Source organism: Protomyctophum parallelum, assembly GCF_964188405.1.
Source record: "Protomyctophum parallelum genome assembly, chromosome: 5".
Lineage (NCBI taxonomy): Eukaryota > Metazoa > Chordata > Actinopteri > Myctophiformes > Myctophidae > Protomyctophum > Protomyctophum parallelum.
The window spans coordinates 6,544,926-6,568,244 of NC_139702.1; the positions used below are offsets into that span (position 1 = coordinate 6,544,926).

Below are 23,319 nucleotides of genomic sequence, written 5' to 3' on the forward strand. Positions count from 1 at the left end.
ATATACATACATGTATAAATCCAAACCGTCTCTAGGGCGAGTTGGACTGACAGGAATTAACCGGAAAACTAGAATGTTGACATTCTTGATACAACGAGTAAATAATTGAACCAAAGCCACCTTTTTGTATCCACCTGTTTGTATTATTCTACTGCAAGAAGTCAGTACAATTTTATATTTCATACTTGGGTGTCATCATTTCAAACTTTTAAGAACTTTCACTATATTTTTGAAGCTTCCCCACCATGTTTTTTTTCCCTCCAATATATGAGCTTTATTCCAACACATATGAAAACTTTACAGAAACACAACAAATGGTACACAAGAGTCTTTGGCTGGGGTTACATCATTTTCTTGACGTTTTCTATGGCTTCGTTAACCTTTTCCAGTTTTACTTGGCTCTGTCGCATATTCTCTGCATTCAGCTCCTGGACTTTGATAGGAACCTTCTCCTTATAATAACATTTGGCCATCTTCTCCGTCAGCTTGTCCATTTGCTTCTCCAGGTCACCTTTCTCGGTGGTCAGTTTAGATGCCTCCATCTCCACGTCAATGAGACCCTTGAGCATGAGGTTGACGGTGCATCTGTCTGAGGCGATGGCCACGGCACAGCCCTCTGGGACGGCCTGCTCCCCGGTCAGGGGGATGACAGCCTGGGAGTCCGACAGGGTCTGGATCTGTAGACTGTACTTCTGCACCAACGACGCCGTCTTACCGTCGATACACTGGAGGTAACAGTCAGCTCTTGTCTTGGTGAGGTTGTAGTCTGCCCTGAGTGAGCGGATTGTCTTGACTGCGGTCATCACAAACTCCATTTGACGATCCACCTCGTCACTCTGCCAGCAGAACTGCTCGGTGTCGGGGTAAGACGTGACGGAGATGCTAGGGGGGTCGTCCTGGGGCCGTCGCCGGGGTAACCTCTGGAAGAGCTCCTCAGAAATGAAGGGCATGATGGGAGCGAGGAGACGTAGGCCCACCTCCAGGCAGGTGTAGAGGGTTTGTCTGCACACCAAGGCCTGCCTCTTGCACGCACCGTCCTCCTCCGCCTTGCTGAACACCGGCTTCACACTCTCCAGGTAGACGTCACAGAGCTCGTACAACCAGAAGTTATAGATGGCTGTGGTGATGGCGGGGAACTCGTAGGCCCGGAAGCCCGCGCCACACAGAGACACGGCCCCACACAGCCGGGAGAGGATCCACCGGTCTGCCACGCTCTCCTCTCCACACAGCTGGGCTTCCTCTGAAGGCACAAAGTTGTTCCCCAGTGTCTTCATGGCAAACTTGACAGCGTTCCAGAGTTTGTTGCAAAAGTGACGGTAGCCCAGGATACGTTTGACATCCAAGTTGATGTCCCTGCCTTGGCTCGTGTAGGCACACAGGGCGAAACGCAGGGCATCAGTGCCACACTCCGGAATTCCACTGGGGTAGTCGGACTTCTGACCCTGTTTGGCCTTCTCTATCTCCACCGGATCCAAGTTACTCTCTGTTAACTGGGCGTAGAGACCCTCCAGGGAGATCCCGGTGATAACATCCAGAGGGTCGATGACGTTCCCCAGGGATTTGCTCATCTTCCTCCCATGGGAATCCCTCACAACAGCGTGCAAATACACCTCTCTGAAGGGCAGCTTGCCGGTGAGTTTGAGGCCCATCATGACCATGCGAGCCACCCAGAAGAACAGGATGTCATGGCCCGTCTCCAGCAGGGTCCCTGGGTAGAAGACGTTCAGTTCCGGTGTCTCATTGGGCCATCCGAAAATGGAGACTGGGAAAATCCCAGAGGAAAACCAGGTGTCCAACACGTCTTCATCCTGTCTGAGGGTGATCTTGTCGGGGGATACGTTGAATCGTTTGGCTGCCTTCTCCCTGGCCTCATCCTCTGTCCTCCCACTCACCCAGTAATGGCCGTCCATGTCCTCTCCAGGTTTCACAGACGGGTCACCGACGGTGACAAAGTATGCAGGGATCCTGTGGCCCCACCACAGCTGGCGAGAGATGCACCAGTCTCTGATGTTGTCCAGCCAGTTAAACCAGGTCTTGTGGTGGTGGTCTGGGATGATCTTGAGCTGGCCCTCCTTGACGGCGTCTGCTGCCTGCTTGCCCATGTCGGCACAGTTGACGTACCACTGTGGCTTCAGCAGGGGCTCCACGATGTCCTTAGAGCGACTGCATACTGGTACAACCATGGGGTTGTCTTTGATCTCTTTGAACTGGCCAAGGCCCTTCAGAGCCTGCAGCACTGCCTGCCTGGCATCAAACCGCTTCATACCCAAGAACGGAGCAGGTACGTTGATGAGCAGCCCATTCTCATCCAGGATGTTGTTGAAGTCCAGGTTGTGTCTCATTCCCACATCGTAGTCGTTGTGGTCGTGGGCTGGAGTGATCTTCACAGCACCTGTTCCAAAGTTCATGTCCACAAAGTCATCAAAAACAATGGGCATCTTGCGGTCGCAGAAGGGGTGTTGTACCATCTTGCCCTTCAGGTGTTGGTACCTGGGGTCAGCCGAGTGGACCGCTACAGCAGAATCTCCCAGCATGGTCTCAATACGAGTGGTGGCCACAATCACCTCCTCATCAGATCCAGCGATCTTGTAGGAGAAGGAGACCAGCACTCCAAATTCCACTTTCTCCTTGTACCCAGGAACAGGCAGCAGAGTCCTGCCTGTCAACTCCCTCTTGTCCACCTCAATGTCAGAAATGGCAGAGTTGAGCGTGCAGGACCAGTTGACCAGCCTCTTGCTCCTGTAGATCACTCCCTCCTCATGCATACGGACGAACGCCTCCTGGACAGCGTAGGAAAGTTTAGGGTCCATGGTGAAACAGGCTCTGTCCCAGTCCAGAGAGGAGCCCAGCTTCTTCAGCTGGTGATAGATACGGTCTCCCTTTTCGTTCTTCCACTTCCAGACTTCCTGGATAAAGCCGTCTCTGCCCAGGTCATGGCGGGACATGCCTCGCTCTCTCATCAGCTTTTTCTCGACCACCACCTGGGTGGCGATGCCAGCGTGGTCACAGCCAGGGTTCCACAGGGTGGTCTCCCCTCGCATCCTGTGCCATCTGGTCAAACAGTCCTGAATGGCGTTGGTGAGTGCATGACCCAGGTGGAGAGATCCAGTCACATTGGGCGGAGGGATACACATCATGAAGACACCTCGAGGATTTGGCTCAGAAATATTCTTCCTCCCGTACTCGGGCTTGAAGAATCCCTGTTTTTCCCACCAGGGGTACCAGGCAGCCTCAACATACTGTGGACTGTATTTATCAGGAAGTGGGCTGACAACGTTTTTCTTCTCTCCGGGTAGGGTAGGGATGTTGTATAAGATCACTTCCGGTTCCTTCTTCTCAGGCTTGGCCTTTTTCTCCACTTGTGGCTGCTTCTTCTTTTCCTCCATCTCCTTCTGCTTCTGCTGGAACTTCTCCAGCTTTTCTCTGTACTTTGCATCCCTTTTAAGCTGGGCTTCAGTCTTTGGTGGACCATTGACAGTGGACTCAGTGGCAGGAGAGGCATTAGCAGCGGTAGTACTGATCTTGGGTGTAACTGGCACCATCTTCTCACACAGACTAATCTTCCCCAAGACCTTGACAAACTGAAATTTAATGAAAAAGAATCACCTGGCTTTTATGATGCGAGTAATCCTGTGCAGTGTTGTTTTAAGTTGATCTGCCATCATGCTGTCTGTCTGTCTGTCTGTGTCCATAAATGGAGATCTCTTTTATATTAGCCCTTAAACATGACTGTCATCATGACATCATGTTTGATGAGGTCGGATCAACATATGAAATGTCAGAACAGGTCAGTTCCATACAGTATATGGAAATCTAAGGTTGGTAGAGGGGACATTCTCCTGAGTGTACAGGGTTTGATGAGGGCCCAGGTAGGGCCAGGCCTTAATTTTCGGGTCTGTTGAGAACTCTAGTTTTCGCCAGCTGCCGGGTGCGGCTGCACTAATAACTTTGGGGCGTGCCCGTCTAGAGTTTGAATGGACAGGTCAGGTATAAGTCAAAACTGAGACATCGAAGAGGAATGATGGATGAATTAGCATATGGTTCTGACATATATCCATATATGGAGATCTAAGGGTTTGAGGTTGATGACATCAGGGATCATATGGGCATAACTGCAACATAGTTAGTTCATAGTTAAGTGCGACCTTAGGTCGCAATAACTGGGTGGGCCGTGCATTTCCAACTTGCATCGTCCCAAGTAGGCCAGTGCCCAATGGGCACCGCTCTAGTCACATGAATCCAAGCTGCAATCTGCACCGGTCATGGTTCCCAGACTGGCCTTGGAATGTTGCGGTAACCACACGTTATTAATTATTGCAACATAATATACAGCTATATCATATACATTATTTTTTATTTTTTTACCGAGTGATAACACGTAATACATTTTGATGTGCCTTAGTATAGGCACAAAAGGTTAGAAACCCACTAGGATTTTGTTCACTGACCACACCCTAGAGGTCAGAGGAAACGAGTTAGTGACCTATAGGCTCCGATGCTACATGGTGTGTCCTGTCCTCGGTCTGTTGTGCCGTTGACTTATCATCGCCATGATCTTTGTCATGACGATGAGACGTCATCATCTTTGTAGAGTACGAATCGGCTTAACCGGGCACCCATTTTGGTGTTGGCATCATGTTATGCTTTAGCTATTGAAAAATAGCAGATCTACAAGCTCATATCGCGCCACCGAGTGGCGCGATACGAGCTTGTAGGTCTGCTATTTTTGAAAAATCGAAGAGCGACTGACATTTCTAGAATCTGATCTCAGGTCAGAATGGGTTAATCAGAACCAGTGTGTGTCCAGTGGAAACCGCGTATGAATCTGATCTCAGGTCAGAATGGGTTAAACATAGGCTACAGTATAGTGATCAGAAGAATACCCAGACAACTATCTAAAGCAGATGCAGAAGACCATACTGTAGATGCTCTCCCCCACAGTACTCTGAATATAGCCATCCGCTCACCCCTGTGCCAACCACAGTACGCCTCAACAATAACAATACAAGGTGTACTACGGCTGACAACCAATGAGTGACTGGCAGATTGGGGCTCCATACATAAACTGACACCATAGAGTATATATATCTATAGAGAAGACACCCGAGTTCTCCTCCCATCCACTTGCATTGAGTTGCTCAAAAGCGCATGAGGCGGATTCACTCCTCCTTCCTGGTAGGAACAGAGTGCATTCTGGGACGGATTGCAATGGTGAGTCCATTTCGCCTCAAGATTTCCTCTGGGTGCCTTCTCTATAAATATATATGCTCTAAGACTGTGGTCTACACAGGTACTGTGTAGGTAATCACAGTACTACTGGTCTGGGACAGGGCTATAGACTATTGTGCTTTGCTTATAGAGCGTCGCAGTCCCTCCCCCTTTCAGAAAAACGAGTGGCCCAGGAAATGAAAACCCAATGCATTCTCCCATAGGCATTTCTTATTTAATTTATTTAAAGACCTTTTAAGCGCCGTACGAAGCCAATTCTTGTCGTGACAAATCATGACAACACACACAATTTTTCGGGCCAAACAAATAATTACAAAGAAGAAAAACAACAACAAAAAGTAACCTGCCGTTTTTTTCTACTTTCTAATTCTTTGTTTGGCCCGAAAAATTGTGTGTGTGTTGTCATGATTGTCACGACAAGAGTTGGCTTCGTACGACACTTAAAAGGTCTTTAAATAAATTAAATAAGAAATGCCTATGGGAGAATGCATTGGGTTTTCATTTCCTGGGCCACTCGTTTTTCTGAAATGGGGAGGGGCTGCGCCGCTCTATATGTGGCTTAAAAACAATACATCCCATGCATTAACTGAGCTGTTAGGGGTCTTTACATATAAAGAAAAAACTTCACCTATAGGTGAACACATTCTTAACTGGAAAAAATGTCATGCAGACCCAGGCTCTAGAGTGGGCGGCCATCTGCCTCAACACTCAACAGTGCCGGGAGGGAAAGAGAGACAGAGAGAAGGAGAGACAGCAAGAGAGACAGCGAGGCAGATACAAGAATACAATAATATTTAATATAATAGTAATGGTACAGCCTCAGCTGCCTGACTCAGTGACAACACATTTATCTCCATAAGCATATTGATAACCATGACATGTTGATTGTCTACTCTACTGCATCAGAGGGACTGACTGTGCGTACAATATGAGATGAGATGATATGAGTTGCAAGCATGTTCCTCCTCATTCTGTTCTTATTATGGTTTCCATAATCTATGAGGGACGTCATATATGTACTGTCCTACTGTATATATTACTCTGTGTGTGTAATAAACTTCAGAATGTATGTGTAACGCATCACTGTGTGTTGGCATATGTTCTCACCCACCACCCCAAAGGTCTTACATGGAGACTTCTAGAGGCCTTAGAGATGGTCGCCCTTGAATCACTACAATAGTGTAGTTAGTATAAAGTATAATATATAATAATATAGTATAACAATAATGTTAGATAGTATATAATGGTAATATATAATAATGTTAAGATAATATATAAATGGTATGACTTGATTTGATCTGATGCTATGATTGTTCAGTTAGTGGTGCTCAGACCACCGGTGTCTGTGATCCAGTGCTGCCATCTATTGGTGAGACATAGTGACTGAGTCAAATCATCACACCATGGCCATCACTAAGAAAGGTTTAGGTATATATGCAGTTGTTTGAACTTCCTCCGCACTGAAATGATAAAGAGTCAGTTCTTGGAGATCAAACTTAAGTAATAGAAATTAAATACATTCTGTTCTCCCTTAACAAACCTATTAGGGTGGTTATGTGACGAATTGGCCACTAGATGGCCCTGTTGTTACACCTTGATGATGACAATGATGTGATGACCAATCTCATGCATAGCTGATCTCTGCTGTCAGGGAAACAATACTCTTAATCAGGTCAGTCAGGTGTAGTTGTTGTGTTTTCTTTAGTTTTTTAGTTTTTCCAAGTAACTCAGATTGTACAAAGGGATCCAAATGGGTCTGTAAGGGTCAATTTCGTTCCAATTGTATACTCTCAGAGTTACAGACCTGTAAAGGTCCTTTTGGAACCCCCTCACGGAACACTGAGGGTCCTTGGACCACACTTTGAGAACCTGATTGTTGAATGCACTCTCTTCCTCGGGCCATTTTGTTTGACCAGCATTAATGTTTGACATGAAGTGTGACATCTCTTGAAAATTAACTCTGCTATGTGCACCAATTATCTAAATGATGCTTTTAAACATGTATATGGCCTTTGGCCATCGGCCAGTTTGTTGATATATCTGGGAAAGATAACCATGTTTGACACTTTTACAATCTGACCGATAAGACGCCAGACTTATGTTGCATAGTACCGTAGTTCATTTGCAGTATATCTTTATTATTATTTATTCTTTGTTCCTGTGATTTAGCTTTCTAGTAAGAACACCACTAGTATGAAAACCATCATTGAGTTACAACATATTACAGGTACTGCATAGGTTAGGATATTACTCTGCATCAAAATCAAATTAAAACTAATTAAAATGTTCACACATTACTCCACGACTACTGTGACTAATTTCCATGCCGTGGTGAACTCCAGTTATACTACGTGTCAAAAGGAGTACGTATTGTGCTTTTGACCTCACCAAAGCAGTATATCGGATTAAACTACAAAATAATGGTACCAAATAAGGCAGCCAGAATGATTTGAAGATGTCATCGCCAGACTTTCATGACATTGGCCAGTGCTTCTTCTACTTCCAGAGAGTGCTGGTTAACTTCATTTCATAATTATTCTCCAAATAAGGAACTGTATACTTTGCAGAATACTTTGGCAAAGATATTAAGAGGAAAAAGAGGAAAACAATGCCAAGACAATTGTGTTTATCTTATGTTATGTTTTTATCTTTTCTTTTCTTTTCCAGTCTTTTTTATTTTGGGACATAACTTCCCATAAATGCTGCCCCCGTTTTCAGGTCTCGCCCCTAAATATTGCACTGTGTAGGTTAATGGAGGCGCCCCTTTATGGCCTCACACTTTATGACAGCCTAACAGCATGATGGTGGTGTGTTGGTCTATGGAATTATATTCCTTTTGATGTGTTTTTAACCTCACAAGTAGACGATGCTTGTATGAAATATGATGTTGATTCATTTATGTATTTGATAATGTACTTATAATGTCTCTGGGTTTCATTTGTACACAATCTTTTTGCGAGTAGTGACATTTCTGATATAGTTCGACTGTGTTGTATGACAATCGTGTATGTCACTTAACTCTCTCTTACTATGATGTCTCTTACAATCCTGACTTTGTTTGTACGTGAGAAAATGTCTACAACTGTGTTGCATCCCATGTGATCATGTTGATCGTTTTTTGTGGGTTGTATAAAGATTGGTGTTTCTCTGTGTTCATTTTAGTCTGAAGAGGATCCTTGTGCTCAAAGCGATAATTCTGGTGCAATAAAAAGCATCTGTCGCATTGGTGCCCATTGTATTGTGTTCTTCCTTATACTTTTCATCACTCTGCAGAGTCGGCACCTGCCCAAACTTGGGTTAGGGATGTGGATGTCGTTGCTCTCTTTTCTTAAGATATCGTATTATTTATTTCACATAATACAATATACAATTAGTATTTATTATTGGAACAATAGATACCCCTATTGTTCTGAATATAAGATATCCTAAAAAACGTGGTCGTATTTTAATCTATAAGAGACTATTGACATTCAATGTTCTTTTTCCACAAATGAGTTGTAAAGTGGTGGTCGCCTTGTAATCAAAGTCGTCTTATATTCAGCACAATATGGTAATGCATAGTATAATAGTATATAACTATTTTAGGTTAGGTTTTGATGTTTTTCCTCAAACAGAACCTAGGTGAAGCTATATCAGTTAGGTGTGTGTGTGTGTGTGTGTGTGTGTGTGTGTGTGTGTGTGTGTGTGTGTGTGTGTGTGTGCGTGCGTGCGTGCGTGCGTGCGTGCGTGCGTGCGTGCGTGCGTGTGTGTGTGTGTGTGTGTGTGCGTGCGTGCGTGCGTAAACTACTCAGAGTCAGTATATACTTATATTGCCGATCATGTATGCATATACACACACACACACACACACACACACACACCAGCCTCCTTTCCATGCAGTCCATTTTAAAGAGCAGGGCCTAATTGATTCTGGTTTCATTATGTGTGCACCCTGCAGGCTCCCCCCTCTCTTCTCCTCTTCTTCTCCTACAACAAAACCAGTCGCAGGCCTGCAGTCTGCCTCTCACGCTGCGAGGATGACACCTCCGTCTCCCTAAGGAGGAAGAAATAAGAGGGTTCACTTTGATGTCACTCCCCCTGCAAAGTAAAGGTCAAAATAATAAATGTAGCCCCAATTGAAGAGTTGGCAGAGGGGTGGGCCGCTGTAGATTTCTTTTTGGACGAGTGGCCCCCTAAAGGAATAATGGATTCATGGAGTCGGGGGAATATCCAAAGAGTGGAAGCCAGCGTGGGTTCCCTTTGCAATGAAAAGGTTGATCTAAACACCACAGACAAGGCTGGCTCCTGCTTCCCACTCACTTTATACCTCATCCGTCTATTTCACTTTGCTCTTTCTCCTTCCCTGGTTCCCCACACTCCTTCTGTCGCTGTCTGACACGCACGCACACGCGCACACACACACACACACGCCCGCACGCGCACACACACACACACACGCACACACACACACAAACACACACACACTGTGACACAGTCAAATCTCAGTGTCAATTATACCATTTGTAACTCAGTGTTTTGTAAACGTGTTGGTTACATTTGGTACAATCTGCAGTAAATCAACCTCTCTTGTTTGAGTTCAGTGTTTAGCTGTGTGTGTGTGTGTGTGTGTGTGTGTGTGTGTGTGTGTGTGTGTGTGTGTGTGTGTGTGTGTGTGTGTGTGTGTGTGTGTGTGTGTGAAATATAATTTATATGCATCACTCCATCAGCTCTGTTACAAGTGGTGAATTAGAAGCAACATGGTGATTCACAAACCTGTCAGATGGTCAGCATTTTGCCAGCAGCTGCTTCACCTCACTATATGGATTGTTCCTCACAGCATGATAGGCTACTCTTTATTGAAAAGCACATAGACAAACCTTTTATTTTATTATTATTTTTGTATTTATTTTTATATTTATTCAAGTTGGAAGACTTGGCTTTAGAGGTGGAATAGAAGCTCAAACTTCGAAAGGTTGTTTCAATCCATTATTTTCAGTTTTGCAACACCAAAATGTACTTATTTTGCTTGAGGTAGCCCACATCATTTTTGCAATAGTGTTTTTTGAGCTGAATAGCATCGCTTTTTTCTTCATTTTTTCTTCTTTTTCTTCATTTTTCTTTAGCATGAATTAAACTATTAGATCATTTTGTAGCATTTGGGAATAATAACAATGCCGTTTTCCTCATATAGGCTATGCAGTTACATCGCTTGAGTCTGACAACGTTTCCATCGCCCATCATCATCATCATCCTCCGGAGGAGAACAGGACATAACGGGTGGGCTACCGAACTACTTACATGCGCAATCCTGCCGTGAATCACACATCACCACGGTAACCGGTGCTCACATTCTGTGTCCCCGTTACGTTAGCATCCGTGTAAGCGTCCCGATCCAAGCAGCCATCGAGGAAACGGTAAGTTCATGTTCTTATATTTCCGTGAAAACGGCTGGAATTGTTGCCCATATATAATTTGATTAATAATATATCGTAGGTTGACGATGATATTCCGTCGCGCGCCGCTGGTGACACAAACGGATACATTGTAGGTTAATTTAGTGGCCAATCAACATGATTTATCGACGTTCATGTTTAAGTATTGTTGTAGGAGATTAATGTAGAAACTCAGCTATTGTGTCACTGCGGCTAAGTGGCTACGCCGGAGACCGTTATAACGAGACCGTCTCCAGATAGGTTCATAGATACTGTAGGCATGTTTACAGTAGCCCATAGGCTATAGAACTGCAGCTATATTAGCCCATTGTTAGAATAACAGGCAGGTCAGGTGTATTCTGATTTCAATGCAATTGACAAGGCCTATCGAACTTATAAGTGGACAAGCTAGCTATTCTTCATTAAACTGTTAAAGGCATAGGATTATGGAATATAGAAAATAGTGATAAAGTTAATGTTAGCTTCTTATAGCCATTCAGTGGGGAGATGTTTTTATTTGATCTTCCATCTCTGACTGTTGTTGGCCATCGCGACAGCAGCCTGTCGCAACATAATGCAGCAAGTTCAAATGCATGACCGCAGTTCTCTATAGGTTCCTGTCCTGGTAGCTCAATATAGAACTTGAAAAACAAAATGCATTCACCTTTTTACAATATATTTGGTAGCCTTCTAAATTATAATCATAATTGCAAATATCATATAAAACTCCTTTATAGTGCTGTAGGTGGCCTATAGTGGAATTGGAATAGCACAGCTCCCTCTTGGCATAGCCTAATTTTACACTAGACATATAAATTAAAGCTTACATATAGTTGCTCTCGTTTTTCTAAGAAACTTGGGGGCAGTGGGATTTTATTGGGCATTGAATGAAATGCTATGTAACTGAAGGAACATGGAGTATATAGAGCATCGTGATCAGAGATAGAAGAGTGCTCCCACCACTCCAAATGTGTAAGGCTGAAAAAGTGATCATGGTCTCTAAAAAATACCAACTTAGACCTCCATGCATGCACATACTAACTTGCGTTGTAATCTGTAACGGGTCCATTTGGTTACACGTGTGTATACACACTCTCAGAGTTAGTTATTAACACTGATGACTTATTTCTGTGGAAGTGTAACCTACACTAATATGATTTGCCTTCAGACTTTTTCATGTACTGTAAAATATTACAGAGCTTTCAGATATATAATCCTTTTTCACCCAACATTTTTGACATGCTTTTATTTATATATATATATATATATATATATATATATATATATACACACACACACACACACACACACACACACACACACACGTACAGTATATACATGCTGTGTCCACAAATGTTTTCTGAAATCTTTCTGTCTAAAAACCTTTCCTACGTTTGAAGACTTTGCCTCGAAAACATTGCCATCGAGACTGAGGTTCTAACAGTTGTGCTAATGGAATAATATGAATGGTATCTCTCTACACCCCTCTTGAATGTGCTCATCATTATGGTGAGTCATTGGCGGCGTCAGCAGCACACCTCTCGGGGGCTTGGTGTTGTGTTGCACTGCTGTGTGTGTGTGTGTGTGTGTGTGTGTGTGTGCGCAGGAGATAAGTGGCTCCTCACCTCTTGCCTCTACATTTAGATGAGTTATTGATTGCAAGGAGAATAAAATGGCATCCTTATCAGCAGCAATGCGTTTGAGGTGTGTTGGTGGCATCTACAGAGCCTTGGACTGACTCGCAGGTGGATCATATTCATATAAATGCATTTGTAAGAAGTGGGAAATGAACACTGAGATATACGAGATTGGTGGAACGAGGTGGAACTATACGTGATGCGGTGCATGTTGACATTTTAAACGGAGAAAGTTATCTACATTATGAGGATGATTACACACACACACACACAGAGCTCTCAAAAGGCAATTACAGAGTGAAGGCCATTTTAATTAAATCCCAACTCCCATACTTTCCACATTATTGCTTTCTTGCTTTCTAAATCAAGTTACTCTCTATATGGCTCCACCATAATGTGTTATACTTGTGTTCCACATGATATTTATTTAGAATATGGCCTTCAACTGTCCAAACCTTCCTTCAAATCTGAAAGTTGAAAAGTTCAACTAGGCACAGGTCGTCATGATGTTAGAATCGGTACACCTTGGTTATTCACAAAATTAAAGTATTAATAAAGTATGTCATAATGGTTGTACCACTTCCACATTTCAGGAGCACAAATAAGAACAGAGCCGAAACCAAAAGAGAGATGCAAAGAAGTGCAATAGAAAATTGAATTATCTCCCCAAATATATGTATAGAAGATATCAGCCTCCCCCATTTCTTTGACATTTTCAAAGCAAACTGAAAATAAATTGTGTCACAGATGTTTATGTTCAATTCCCTGGGAAAATATCGCAATATGAGGATTTGTCACTATCTCGCAGACTGTCTTTCCCCTAGAAATGAAAAGCAATAAATCTTTTGTTCTGTGTGTGCAGAAGGAGCCGTGTTCTTCTGTTAAGTTTGCTTTTGATATAACCGCAGAAGATGTAGAAGTTTACCCACAAATATCATTCAATACATGTTCCATTCTATTCACATTGTTATCACCATAAGACAGAAGTACAACATCTGTTCCTCTTCCTATTATCGAGCCTTTGTGTGCTCTCAGTGAGGACAACCAACAACCACACACCATCTACAGTGTAGATAAAACGTCCACTCTTACGCTGCAGTGTAGATTCTACACTGCGGTGTAAGAGTGGACGTTTTAGTTAGAGGAAGATAATGCGATTTTGCCCTGTGTTTACATAAGAAAACAATATGTAAAAATGTCATCGGCCGCTGGAGTAGTGTGGTAGTGTTTACCTGCACAAACACACTGCCTCTCTCTGTCTTCATGGTTTGCTTTGGTAGCCCCAAAATCTCCCTGTTAACCTAAACAACTGTCAACTGGTGAAAACACAGGGTGTTTGTCTCTGGTTAAACAAACAAACAAAAACACACACATATACACTGAATTGTTACTAAAATAACAGTGAAATGTACACTCCAGTTTTTACTGTGTAACACCAATATGAAGTAGTAGTACTGTAGTAGGTACAAATCTCAGGGTGAGTTGTAAGAAGACTCACCCCGGTGCGTGCCCGTTTGTCCTCCCGGAATCTTCCCCAGTGAGGGGGATAACTTTGTAATATGCTATTGGCTGTTTGTATTCTTTTTGGAAAAATATAAAAAGATACTCCTGTGGAAAGGCTATATTATATTACTTATATTGACCCTATAAACAATTTAGTATTATTTAGTATATGTAAGGTTTTGCCCCCTCAAATGGTACCTCGTCAGATAATCCCCACATATCCTACAACAACTTCTGTGAACAGACTTCACTGTAGTAGCTTTTCATAAATTATATTTGTACTTAGGCTGTTCTGCTGTCATGAAAGTTTATAGTTAGAGAAATTCAAAATCCAGCCGTCTGCTGTCCAGCCTCTCCCACCCCTCACTGGGGGAAATTCTGGGAGGAAAACAGAAACGGGGTGAGTCTTCTTGTATTCGTTCTGACCTGAGGTGGCTCTCTGTGGCTCTCTGATTATAGGTGCATAATAGTGAACCATGGTGAAGCTGGGCAGTAATCTGTGGCTCTCTGTGCTCTCTATAGGTGCATAATAGTGAACCATGGTGAAGCTGGGCAGTAATCTGTGGCTCTCTGTGGCTCTCTTATAGGTGCATAATAGTGAACCATGGTGAAGCTGGGCAGTAATCTGTGGCTCTCTGTGGCTCTCTTATAGGTGCATAATAGTGAACCATGGTGAAGCTGGGCAGTAATCTGTGGCTCTCTGTGGCTCTCTTATAGGTGCATAATAGTGAACCATGGTGAAGCTGGGCAGTAATCTGTGTGACAAACTGGAGAAAGGGCCGTCTGCAGATGATGGCTTTGATACCATCCCCCTCATCACCCCCCTGGAGGTCAAGCAGCTACACCACCCTTTCCCGGACAAGGTACGTATAGCTGAGGGTGTGTATATACAGTACTCTGTGTGTGTGTGTGTGTGTGTGTGTGTGTGTGTGTGTGTGTGTGTGTGTGTGTGTGTGTGTGTGTGTGTGTGTGTGCACGTGCGCGTGCGCGTGCGCGTGCGCGCATATGTTTGCTTATGTGTCCACAGACATTTTTGTGGCGTGTGTGTGTGTGACTGTGTTTGTGCCGTCCGTGTATGCGTGTATGCGTGCATGTCTATTGTATGTATGTTTTTGCTAATCTAAGTTTCCACAGACATCTATGTGTCCACAGACATTTTTGTGGCCTTGGTGTGTGTGTGTGTGTGTGTGTGTGTGTGTGTGTGTGTGTGTGTGTGTGTGTGTGTGTGTGTGTGTGTGCATGCTTGCGTGTGTCCATCTGTGTGCTTGTGTACATTAATGTACTACTAACAGTTGGGTGTCTGTTATCTGCACTTGTCATAGTCCATAGTAGTTTTTCATGTCAAGGCCCCCAAATTGACATGTGCCGGCACGGACCCCCATCTGAAAATGTTTGTGTAGGTGTAGTGGAGTAGAAGTAAAAGTATTGGAAATTGGTAAAGTACTACAAATACCTCAACATTGTACTTAACCCATTTTGGGGCGGGAACCCCTTTTGGTGTTGGCATCATGTTATGCTTTAGCTATTGAAAAACAGCAGATCTACAAGCTCATAGCGCGCCACCGAGTGGCACGCTACGAGCTTGTAGGTCTGCTATTTTTGAAAAATCGAAGAACGACTGTAAAAACTGTCGGGATGTAGAAGACATTTTTAGAATCTGATCTCAGGTCAAAATGGGTATATATATATATACAGTACTTACGTAAATGTACTCAGTTACTTTTACACCGCGGCTGGCTCACTGCAGTCCTCTCCCACTCACGTTACATAATAATAGGTCTGGACACCATTAAAATTCATGTGAGCACGGCGCTCACTTTCTCAGCATAAACTGTCTAGTCTACCTGCCCCGTACTATTATGCTTATCTGAGAATGCTTAACAGCAACAGTTGACTTGAATCGTGAACAGCAGACATGTCAGTATCCTAGAAGGAAAAACAAACAAACAGAAGCTCTGAAATCTTTTATTTCATTTATTTCATTTATTTCATTTATTTCATTTATTTCATTTATTTCATTTATTTCATTTATTTCATTTATTTCATTTATTGTTTCATTTATTTTCATATTGTGGAAAAACAGATTTGTTTTTACCCTTGACAAAGCTAAAAGCTCATACTCTGCCTTGTGTCAAGATAGCTCTACAAAAAGCTGTACATGCTCACAGTGGTATTTGTATTTTACTTTTAGTATTTCCTATTTCCAATACTTCGCTTTACTATTTCTACTCCACTATTATCTCAGAGGCAAATATTGTACCACTACTTTTATTTGAAAACCGTAGTTACTACTGTAGTTACTTTGATTATTAGTACAAAACATATCACAACATTGCATTTTTTGATGAATTGAACAATGTGGACCCTGTTGTAAACAAGTGTAATGCTTAATTGGGTCGTCCACTCACAGTTAACAGTCTTTGTATTGAGTTTGTGCTTACAATGTACTGTAAATTCTACAAACTGTTAATAAATATTTCAATCAATCAATCAATGCACTATCGATACTTTTACTTAAGTAAAAGAGTACTCTTCCCACCACTAAATGCTCACAACACGGCGAGCGTGAGTCGCGACGCAACACTTTGTGAGCTAGCATAGAGCTATTATTGGCGTAACGTACGACGAAGCAACATCTGTCGTTCGGCAGGTGATGGTGAAGACGACGACTCAGTACCAGCTGAAGCAGAAGAAACAGAGCAGGCTGTACGTGCCCGGCAGCGGCAGACACTTCAACATCAACTTCTACAGTGAAGTGTCAGAGAAGGCCAAGGTACAGTGATATAACAGCAAAACGTCATGTCCCGGGAACTCATCGGCTCACTTGGTTCTGCCAGTGAAAGAGCTGCTGTTGATGTAGCGTGCGTGTGTGTGTGTGTGTGTGTGTGTGTGTGTGTGTGTGTGTGTGTGTGTGTGTGTGTGTGTGTGTGTGTGTGTGTGTGTGTGTGTGTGTGTGTGTGTGTGTGTGTGTGTGTGTGTGTGTGTGTGTGTCCGTGTGTCCGTGTCCGTTTGTCAACCAGCTCACAGGTCTCATTCTCATCACTCTGGCCTTCCTGACCAGCCTTCTGCTCCTGCTAATGTACAAGGCCATGTGGTACAACCAGCTTACCTGCCCTGAGGGTTTCGTCCTTAAGGTACACGCACGCACACACACACACACACACACACACACACACACACACACACACACACACACACACACACACACACACACACACACACACATTTGCATACATTTAACCCTAAAGCCTGCTTTTTACTCAGTTGCAAGCTACTGTAGTGTCAGTGTGCCAAAAATAGGAGATTTAATAGCGGATCGTCAAGATAGCAGCGCGCCGCACTGCGATATAACCTCTAAAGGCCTAATCCCACAACCCCAACCTGGATCATGTCCTAATTGTATATAAAACATCCATGAGGACCAGTACAATGTCTGTTTGTTAAATTATGCTATACTTGCTGGGAGTGTTGACCCCCCGAGTACCGTATACTAATACACACATAAACGCGCAATCATCAAGTATATGTCCATGAGTGACCAAACGTTCAAAATATCAGCGTGAAGCGCCAAAATGAGCCATATGTATATGAAGAATACATCAATATTCCTGCTATACTTTTCAGCAACGTGCCAGATTTGAACAAAGGTGCCTTGTATCACAGCCTTGCCCCCATGGCTAATACAGACTTGAGCTCATATTATCCAGCCTTGAGAACACCTATAGTCCCGTGACACCGTCCGCTGTCTGCAGAGCACTCATCATCCGCTGCGTTGTGAGCACCTCCTCAGAACATCGCAGACGTCAGCGCGACCCTCTGAACAAACCTATTATCTCCCAACGACACCTTGAAGGCATCGCGTAACTCAGCCACTGAGCCAGCTCTGTCACGCGTGTTAGCTAAAAAGCCTGTCTCTCGCAGTAGGAAAACAGAAACGAGGGGGTGGGGGGTTGAGCGAGAGACCGCTTTCTCATCAGGCAAGAGTTTGGGATGCCCGCCCGTGAATCGGAGGGGTCTTTAATTAGGGCCTGAGCGTGACTAAACTGTGATTAAAGGCTTAACGGAGGGGGGGGAGCAAGGAAGGGAGGTGAGGGGATGGGGGGGGGGGGGAACCTTCCGGCAAAAAAAAAAGCTTTTGAAGTTTTTCAACGGTTACAGTCACTCTCAGCATTTCTTTCCTCTCGCTAATGTGTTGTTGGAGACATGAAAAGACGAGCGAGTGCGCCTCGTCACCGTGGAATGGAAGGTCAGGTGTGTCTACATCAGCTCATTTGGACTGTACGCCGTAAAATGGTAAATGGTAATGGTGCATTTATATAGCGCCTTCAAGGCGCTTTACAATGATCGGGAGCAATTAGGTTTTCAGTGTCTTGCTCAAGGGTACTTTGAGTAGTAACTCTGGGGCAGCCCCGGGGTCGAACAGGTTCCCATGCAGCCGACCTATCTCCTGAGCCACTGCTGCCTCGTAAAGTCCTCATGGTGCTCATTTAGCTCTTAAGGAGCATGCTAACGCAACCAAAGTGACCCTGAGGGTTGGCAGAACGGATGTGAAGTTAGTTTAGTCTAAGTCTCCACTCTTCTCCTGCAAAGTGTTGATTTAATTCTAAGAGTTATTTCAACATCAAGTTTTTACTCAGGATTTTTTCATATTCTTAAATTTAAAGTTTTGTTACGGTAAAACTCAGAACATTTACTGTGTGTGCTGTTTAAACACATCAGTGTTTTGGTACTGATGTTTTTGGAGCGTTTGCTTGAAGGTCTAATTTTATGACTTCCCGTATTAATAGCATGCAGCCATACTGTACATTACAGCAGAGCTGTGTGGGGAAAACCACTGTGGGTCATTATGAAAATATTCATAACTTTCTCTACAGCCCTGGCAACAAAGAAAGTGGACCACACAGTACAATCCTCTTTATTTATCAATTTGTAACTACGATAGTGTAATAAATATAACCATTTGTTAGTTGAGTTGAATTAAAGGGATATTTTGCAGATTTGGAAGATAAATCCAATTTTTCTTATTTGAGATCATGTTATGTTTTGTAAAAGAATACCCTAGTGCAGTGGTTTTCAACCAGTGGTCCGGGGACCACCAGTGGTCCTTGAGGGAGTTCCAGGTGGTCCCCAGCTACATGACCAAATGGAGCCTTATAGATATTTTACTGTTAGAAGAATTATTATTTTGATCAACGTTTGCCTGTTATCTCTACTAATGGTACCACATTAATACAGCATGCAAATGTGAACAGAATCGTATCCAACGACAACAAAATATTCTTTAGTTTGGGGTCTGAGAGGCTAAATGACATCAAGTGGTGGTCCTTGACTCAACTGCCGAATAAATAATAGGTCTTGGCTTGCAATGAAAAGGGTTGAAAACCACTGCCCTGGTGTCATCTGTATTTCTCTGTGAAATGCAGACGTGTAGAGCCACGGACAGATAGAAAGTGTCAATGACGCTTGCTTTAATGATGCGCGTAATGTGAGGCCACTTATTCACCATAATTGCACCGCAATGTTTAATATTTTGAACCACACCGAATGACCGGAATGCGACGAGGGAGGTACTGTAACATACACGCTTGCATGCACGCATGCCCACACACACACACACACACACACACACTTGGACCAGCACGGGTGCCAACAGAGTCATCTTCTAGTCAATCTAGTGAATCTTCCCACATTAAAGCTGAATTCCAACACCCCAAATATCAGCCACCCGCTCACTCACACTCGGTCACTCCGGCATTGTGGTGTTACGGTGAAATTGGTGACCCGCTGAAATATGTGACAATCGTGTAGAGTAGGCGTCATATAACGTCAGTGTCCCAACATAAATCATTGCATTTTGTTTATTAACAGAATTCAACCTCACATATTTAAAGACCTCCATGTAAGTTAGGCTATGTGAAGTCCACGAGATGGTCACATATTTTGGCTGGTCACCAATTTCACCGCAACACCCGGCATGCTGGAGTGACTCGAGTGTGAGTGAGTGGCCGAGATCATAGACATATATAAAGGCTAGATGGCTCAAGGCAGAGTCTCTGACGTAGTTCACCCAGCGGCCATCTTGCTTCGGGGCTATGGCAGCTCTAACAAACATACTCATAACTCGCTCAAATCTTGACGGATTTACAAACGGGTTGGTTTATTACAAACGTTATCAACGTGGCTATGATTCGTATCTGCTTAATTTCTTTGTAATATATGAACGTCATCATATAAAAGCAATTAAGTATGCAGACGTCTCTCATGTTTATAACAAACCAAACCGTTTTGGTTGGAAATTAAGCAAGTTATGGTTATTTAAAAAGTACAATATGGACCATAGACACAATGTCATGCTGCCCCGAATTAAGATGGCCACCACATAGCGACGTCGCTCCCCATTGGCCAGCAGCGCGGGTGAGCCATCTAGCTTTCTTATATATATATATATATATATATATGGCCGAGATTGTGGGTATTGGAATTTGGCTTTAACACATTCTGACCGGGCACCCATTTTGGTGTTGGCATCATATTATGCTTTAGCTATTGAAAAATAGCAGATCTACAAGCTCATATCGCGCCACCGAGTGGCGCGATACGAGCTTGTAGGTCTGCTATTTTTTGAAAAATCGAAGAGCGACTGACATTTCTAGAATCTGATCTCAGGTCAGAATGGGTCCATCAGACCAGTGTGTGTCCAGTGGAAACCTTCGTATGAATCTGATCTCAGGTCAGATTGGGTTAAGAGAAACGTTTCCCTCTGTCCACCTCAACAGCAGAAGCACTGCACCCCTGCAGGCGTGGAGTTGTACTACACCGACCAGGAGGAGCAGCAGGCGGAGAGCGAGGTGAGTGCTCACGGCGGCGGCACCACCGTGGGGCTCTACGCCACGCTGACCCAACTCAACCAGGCCAGGAGGACCGGGCCTGAGCTGGCCTCGCCATGGCTCCCCGTCATGAACGGCCTGAAGGAGGCCAAGGGAGAAGAATGAAGACATACTGTAGGCTACGTACAGCCGGACGGGGGGGAGTCCATACATTACATTCGAGGAAATATGATGTAATATGTGGGCGCCTGGATGGATGATTAACTTAAACATAATTTATATACAGTAGTTCCTCCGACATTGATAGCATGAAACTGAAAGAAAAGTTCATAACTTGTATACTGACACGTTTCGTTTACTGTAAATCAGTGCTGAGTAATCCAACAATTGTGATTACTCTGTCACCATGAATGCCGAATTCAGGTACTTTGTGTGGTTAAAAATATACATATTCCATACAGATGCAGCCTTACCTTGTTGTGGGTAGAAACCAGGAATGTTAGTTAACGGTCGGAGAATGTATTTTGTTTTACAGTATTCTTGAATCACACGTGTGTGTGTGTGTGTGTGTGTGTGTGTGTGTGTGTGTGTGTGCGTGCGCGTGTGTGCGCGTGTGTGTGCGCGTGGTACCCTTCTGAGAATGTGAGAGACGAGAAGAGAGGCGAGCAGTCACAGTGTGAGGAGAAAATGAGATTCAGTGATATTTCTGCTCATTTCTTACTCATCGGCCTGTCTTGGTTCCTGATTGCCTTTTCATTTAATTATAAATGGAATGGAACCATTGCTGAATGTTCTCATGACGACTGCTGTTACATTTAGATGTTATACTTACTAGGCCTACTTTCAACATGAAACTTGAAAGCCTTTTGTTTATCATGCGAAACGTTTATTTAGTGTTATACATCCATAATGGTGGTGTAAAATATGCTATTATTATGCTATTATGCTTCGATCTTTTAATGATTCTCAGTCAAAGTCGAAGTCGACCTACACGTCTGAAGGATTGAATCGTCTCTTCTTGTGGCTATAATGTGTACTGTGTCATTAGAACAGCGTGCTCACGGACATCATTACATAGAGGTATGAAGTAGCTGCTCTCTAACTAAACGGCGGTACAATTAGTGCTTAAACATGTTCTACGTACGGTAGAAACATGGTGTTTACTTATATGTATTACTATATCTAGTAGTAGGCTATTTACGGTATCTGTATTCTTGGGAGAGGGTTGAACGATCCAATTGTTTTTGTAAAAAAAGTGAACCACTACAATTTTAGGGGTTAGGGGGCGGTCAGATTATCAGTATCTGTAAAACATAGTACAAAAGACAGACTTCCAAGTCTTAAGAGTGCCATAATCTTGTATAGACTTTCTACCGATCACAATATATTATACGGTCTATAAGGCTAAGGATACGATTATTTTTAATGGGCTCAGCTTGCTTGTTTTTTTGTTTTTTAACAGAATTTTCCATCTGATTGTGAAGTATGCGATCCGCGGGGTCACAGTTACAACCGTCTGAGTGCCAAATGTTTATGTCAGAACCATCTGCTCTGATGTCATCGACTGAACACAAATAAATGACTAAACCGCTGAGCTTTTCTAGCTGCCAGCGTCGTCGCTTTTGTTTTGGTGTCTGTTCTACTGTGTACTTGTATTGTCGTGAACATACTAGTCTGTTTTTGACGGTTGGATTTAATGCTATGCATATCGTTGCTGTCGGGCAGAAACCTTGTATCTCTGGCATTTCAACTTTTACTTTCTTCCCTAAAACAGTTCCTTACTTTGTCATACGAGTGTTGCAGAAACGTTGACAAGAAAGCAGATCTACAATGCTCACAATGTGTCCCAATGTGAGAGGGGTTGTGATGTGAACTTGTAAATCTGCTTTTAGGTATATACTGTACATTGTACAGTGTACAAGGTTTCCACCTGACGGTGACATTTAGGACTCTGTCATCCAAGTAGGCTAATCTCGATAAATATTGTATTGTATAAATATTGTAAAGCTTAAGCATGCATGCTCTACCCTTTGAGCTTTACGGTTTGTTCAATGTCTGCTTTGAGCCGTGAAAGAAACTTTTCGTCATTCAAACTATTAAACTAGGGCGGGATGAATTCAATTCTCTACTGCCTATCGCCCATGGATCAGTGGTATGCATAGAATTCAAAATATATATGCCTTGAAACTTCACTTTAGCAATTCAAAGCCAAGCCACATCCTCTCAGCCTTCTCTCTCTCTCGCTCTCTCTCTCTCTCTCTCTCTCTCTCTCTCCCTCTCTCTCTCTCTCTCTCTCTCCCTCTCTCTCTCTCTCTCTGGGTTATATGTATACTGCTGTGAGGCTGTCTGCATCTCATTTACACGCACATATTTTCACACCATTGCTCTAAGCCTAGGGATGTGTCACTTGACATGTGTGTGTGTGTGTGTGTGTGTGTGTGTGTGTGTGTGTCAAGCAAGTGCTAGCGTTTATGTATGCGCGTATCTTTTCACTGGCAAGGCTGTGTGTGCGCGTGTGTGTGTGTTTGGCTGTGTGCATTGGTTTCATGCTTTACATGTGGGGGACTGCATACACCTACGGTAGTATGTGCATGCATGCATGCATGTGCACGCATGCATACAGTACATGTGCACGCGTGCATGCATGCATGCATGTGCAAGCCTGGGCTTGTCCGTGCTTGTTAATTAAATCTGCATTACACCCTGTTTTAG

At 43.5% G+C, this 23,319-nt stretch overlaps 2 protein-coding genes across 3 annotated transcripts; one reads left to right on the plus strand and one right to left on the minus strand.

Moving 5' to 3' along the window:
- Nucleotides 1-341: 341 nt before the first annotated feature.
- Nucleotides 342-4,190, minus strand: LOC310859214 (valine--tRNA ligase-like; the record flags this gene model as incomplete). The annotated part of the gene is made up of 2 exons (XM_083765615.1): nt 342-3,581; nt 4,185-4,190. 2 exons carry the CDS (start codon nt 4,188-4,190, stop codon nt 342-344), a joined length of 3,246 nt encoding a protein of 1,081 aa, XP_083621741.1.
- A 10,307-nt stretch (nt 4,191-14,497) lies between these two features.
- On the plus strand, nt 14,498-22,210 carry caly (calcyon neuron-specific vesicular protein). Of its 2 annotated transcripts, none has more exons than XM_083766179.1 (4): nt 14,498-14,643; nt 16,431-16,553; nt 16,801-16,914; nt 20,557-22,210. In XM_083766179.1, exons 1-4 carry the CDS (start codon nt 14,515-14,517, stop codon nt 20,770-20,772), a joined length of 582 nt encoding a protein of 193 aa, XP_083622305.1. In that variant the 5' UTR covers nt 14,498-14,514; the 3' UTR covers nt 20,773-22,210. The 2 variants fall into 2 exon arrangements, with proteins under 2 accessions (XP_083622305.1, XP_083622306.1); XM_083766180.1 differs by having other exon boundaries at nt 20,560-22,210.
- The last annotated feature ends 1,109 nt before the right edge of the window (nt 22,211-23,319 follow it).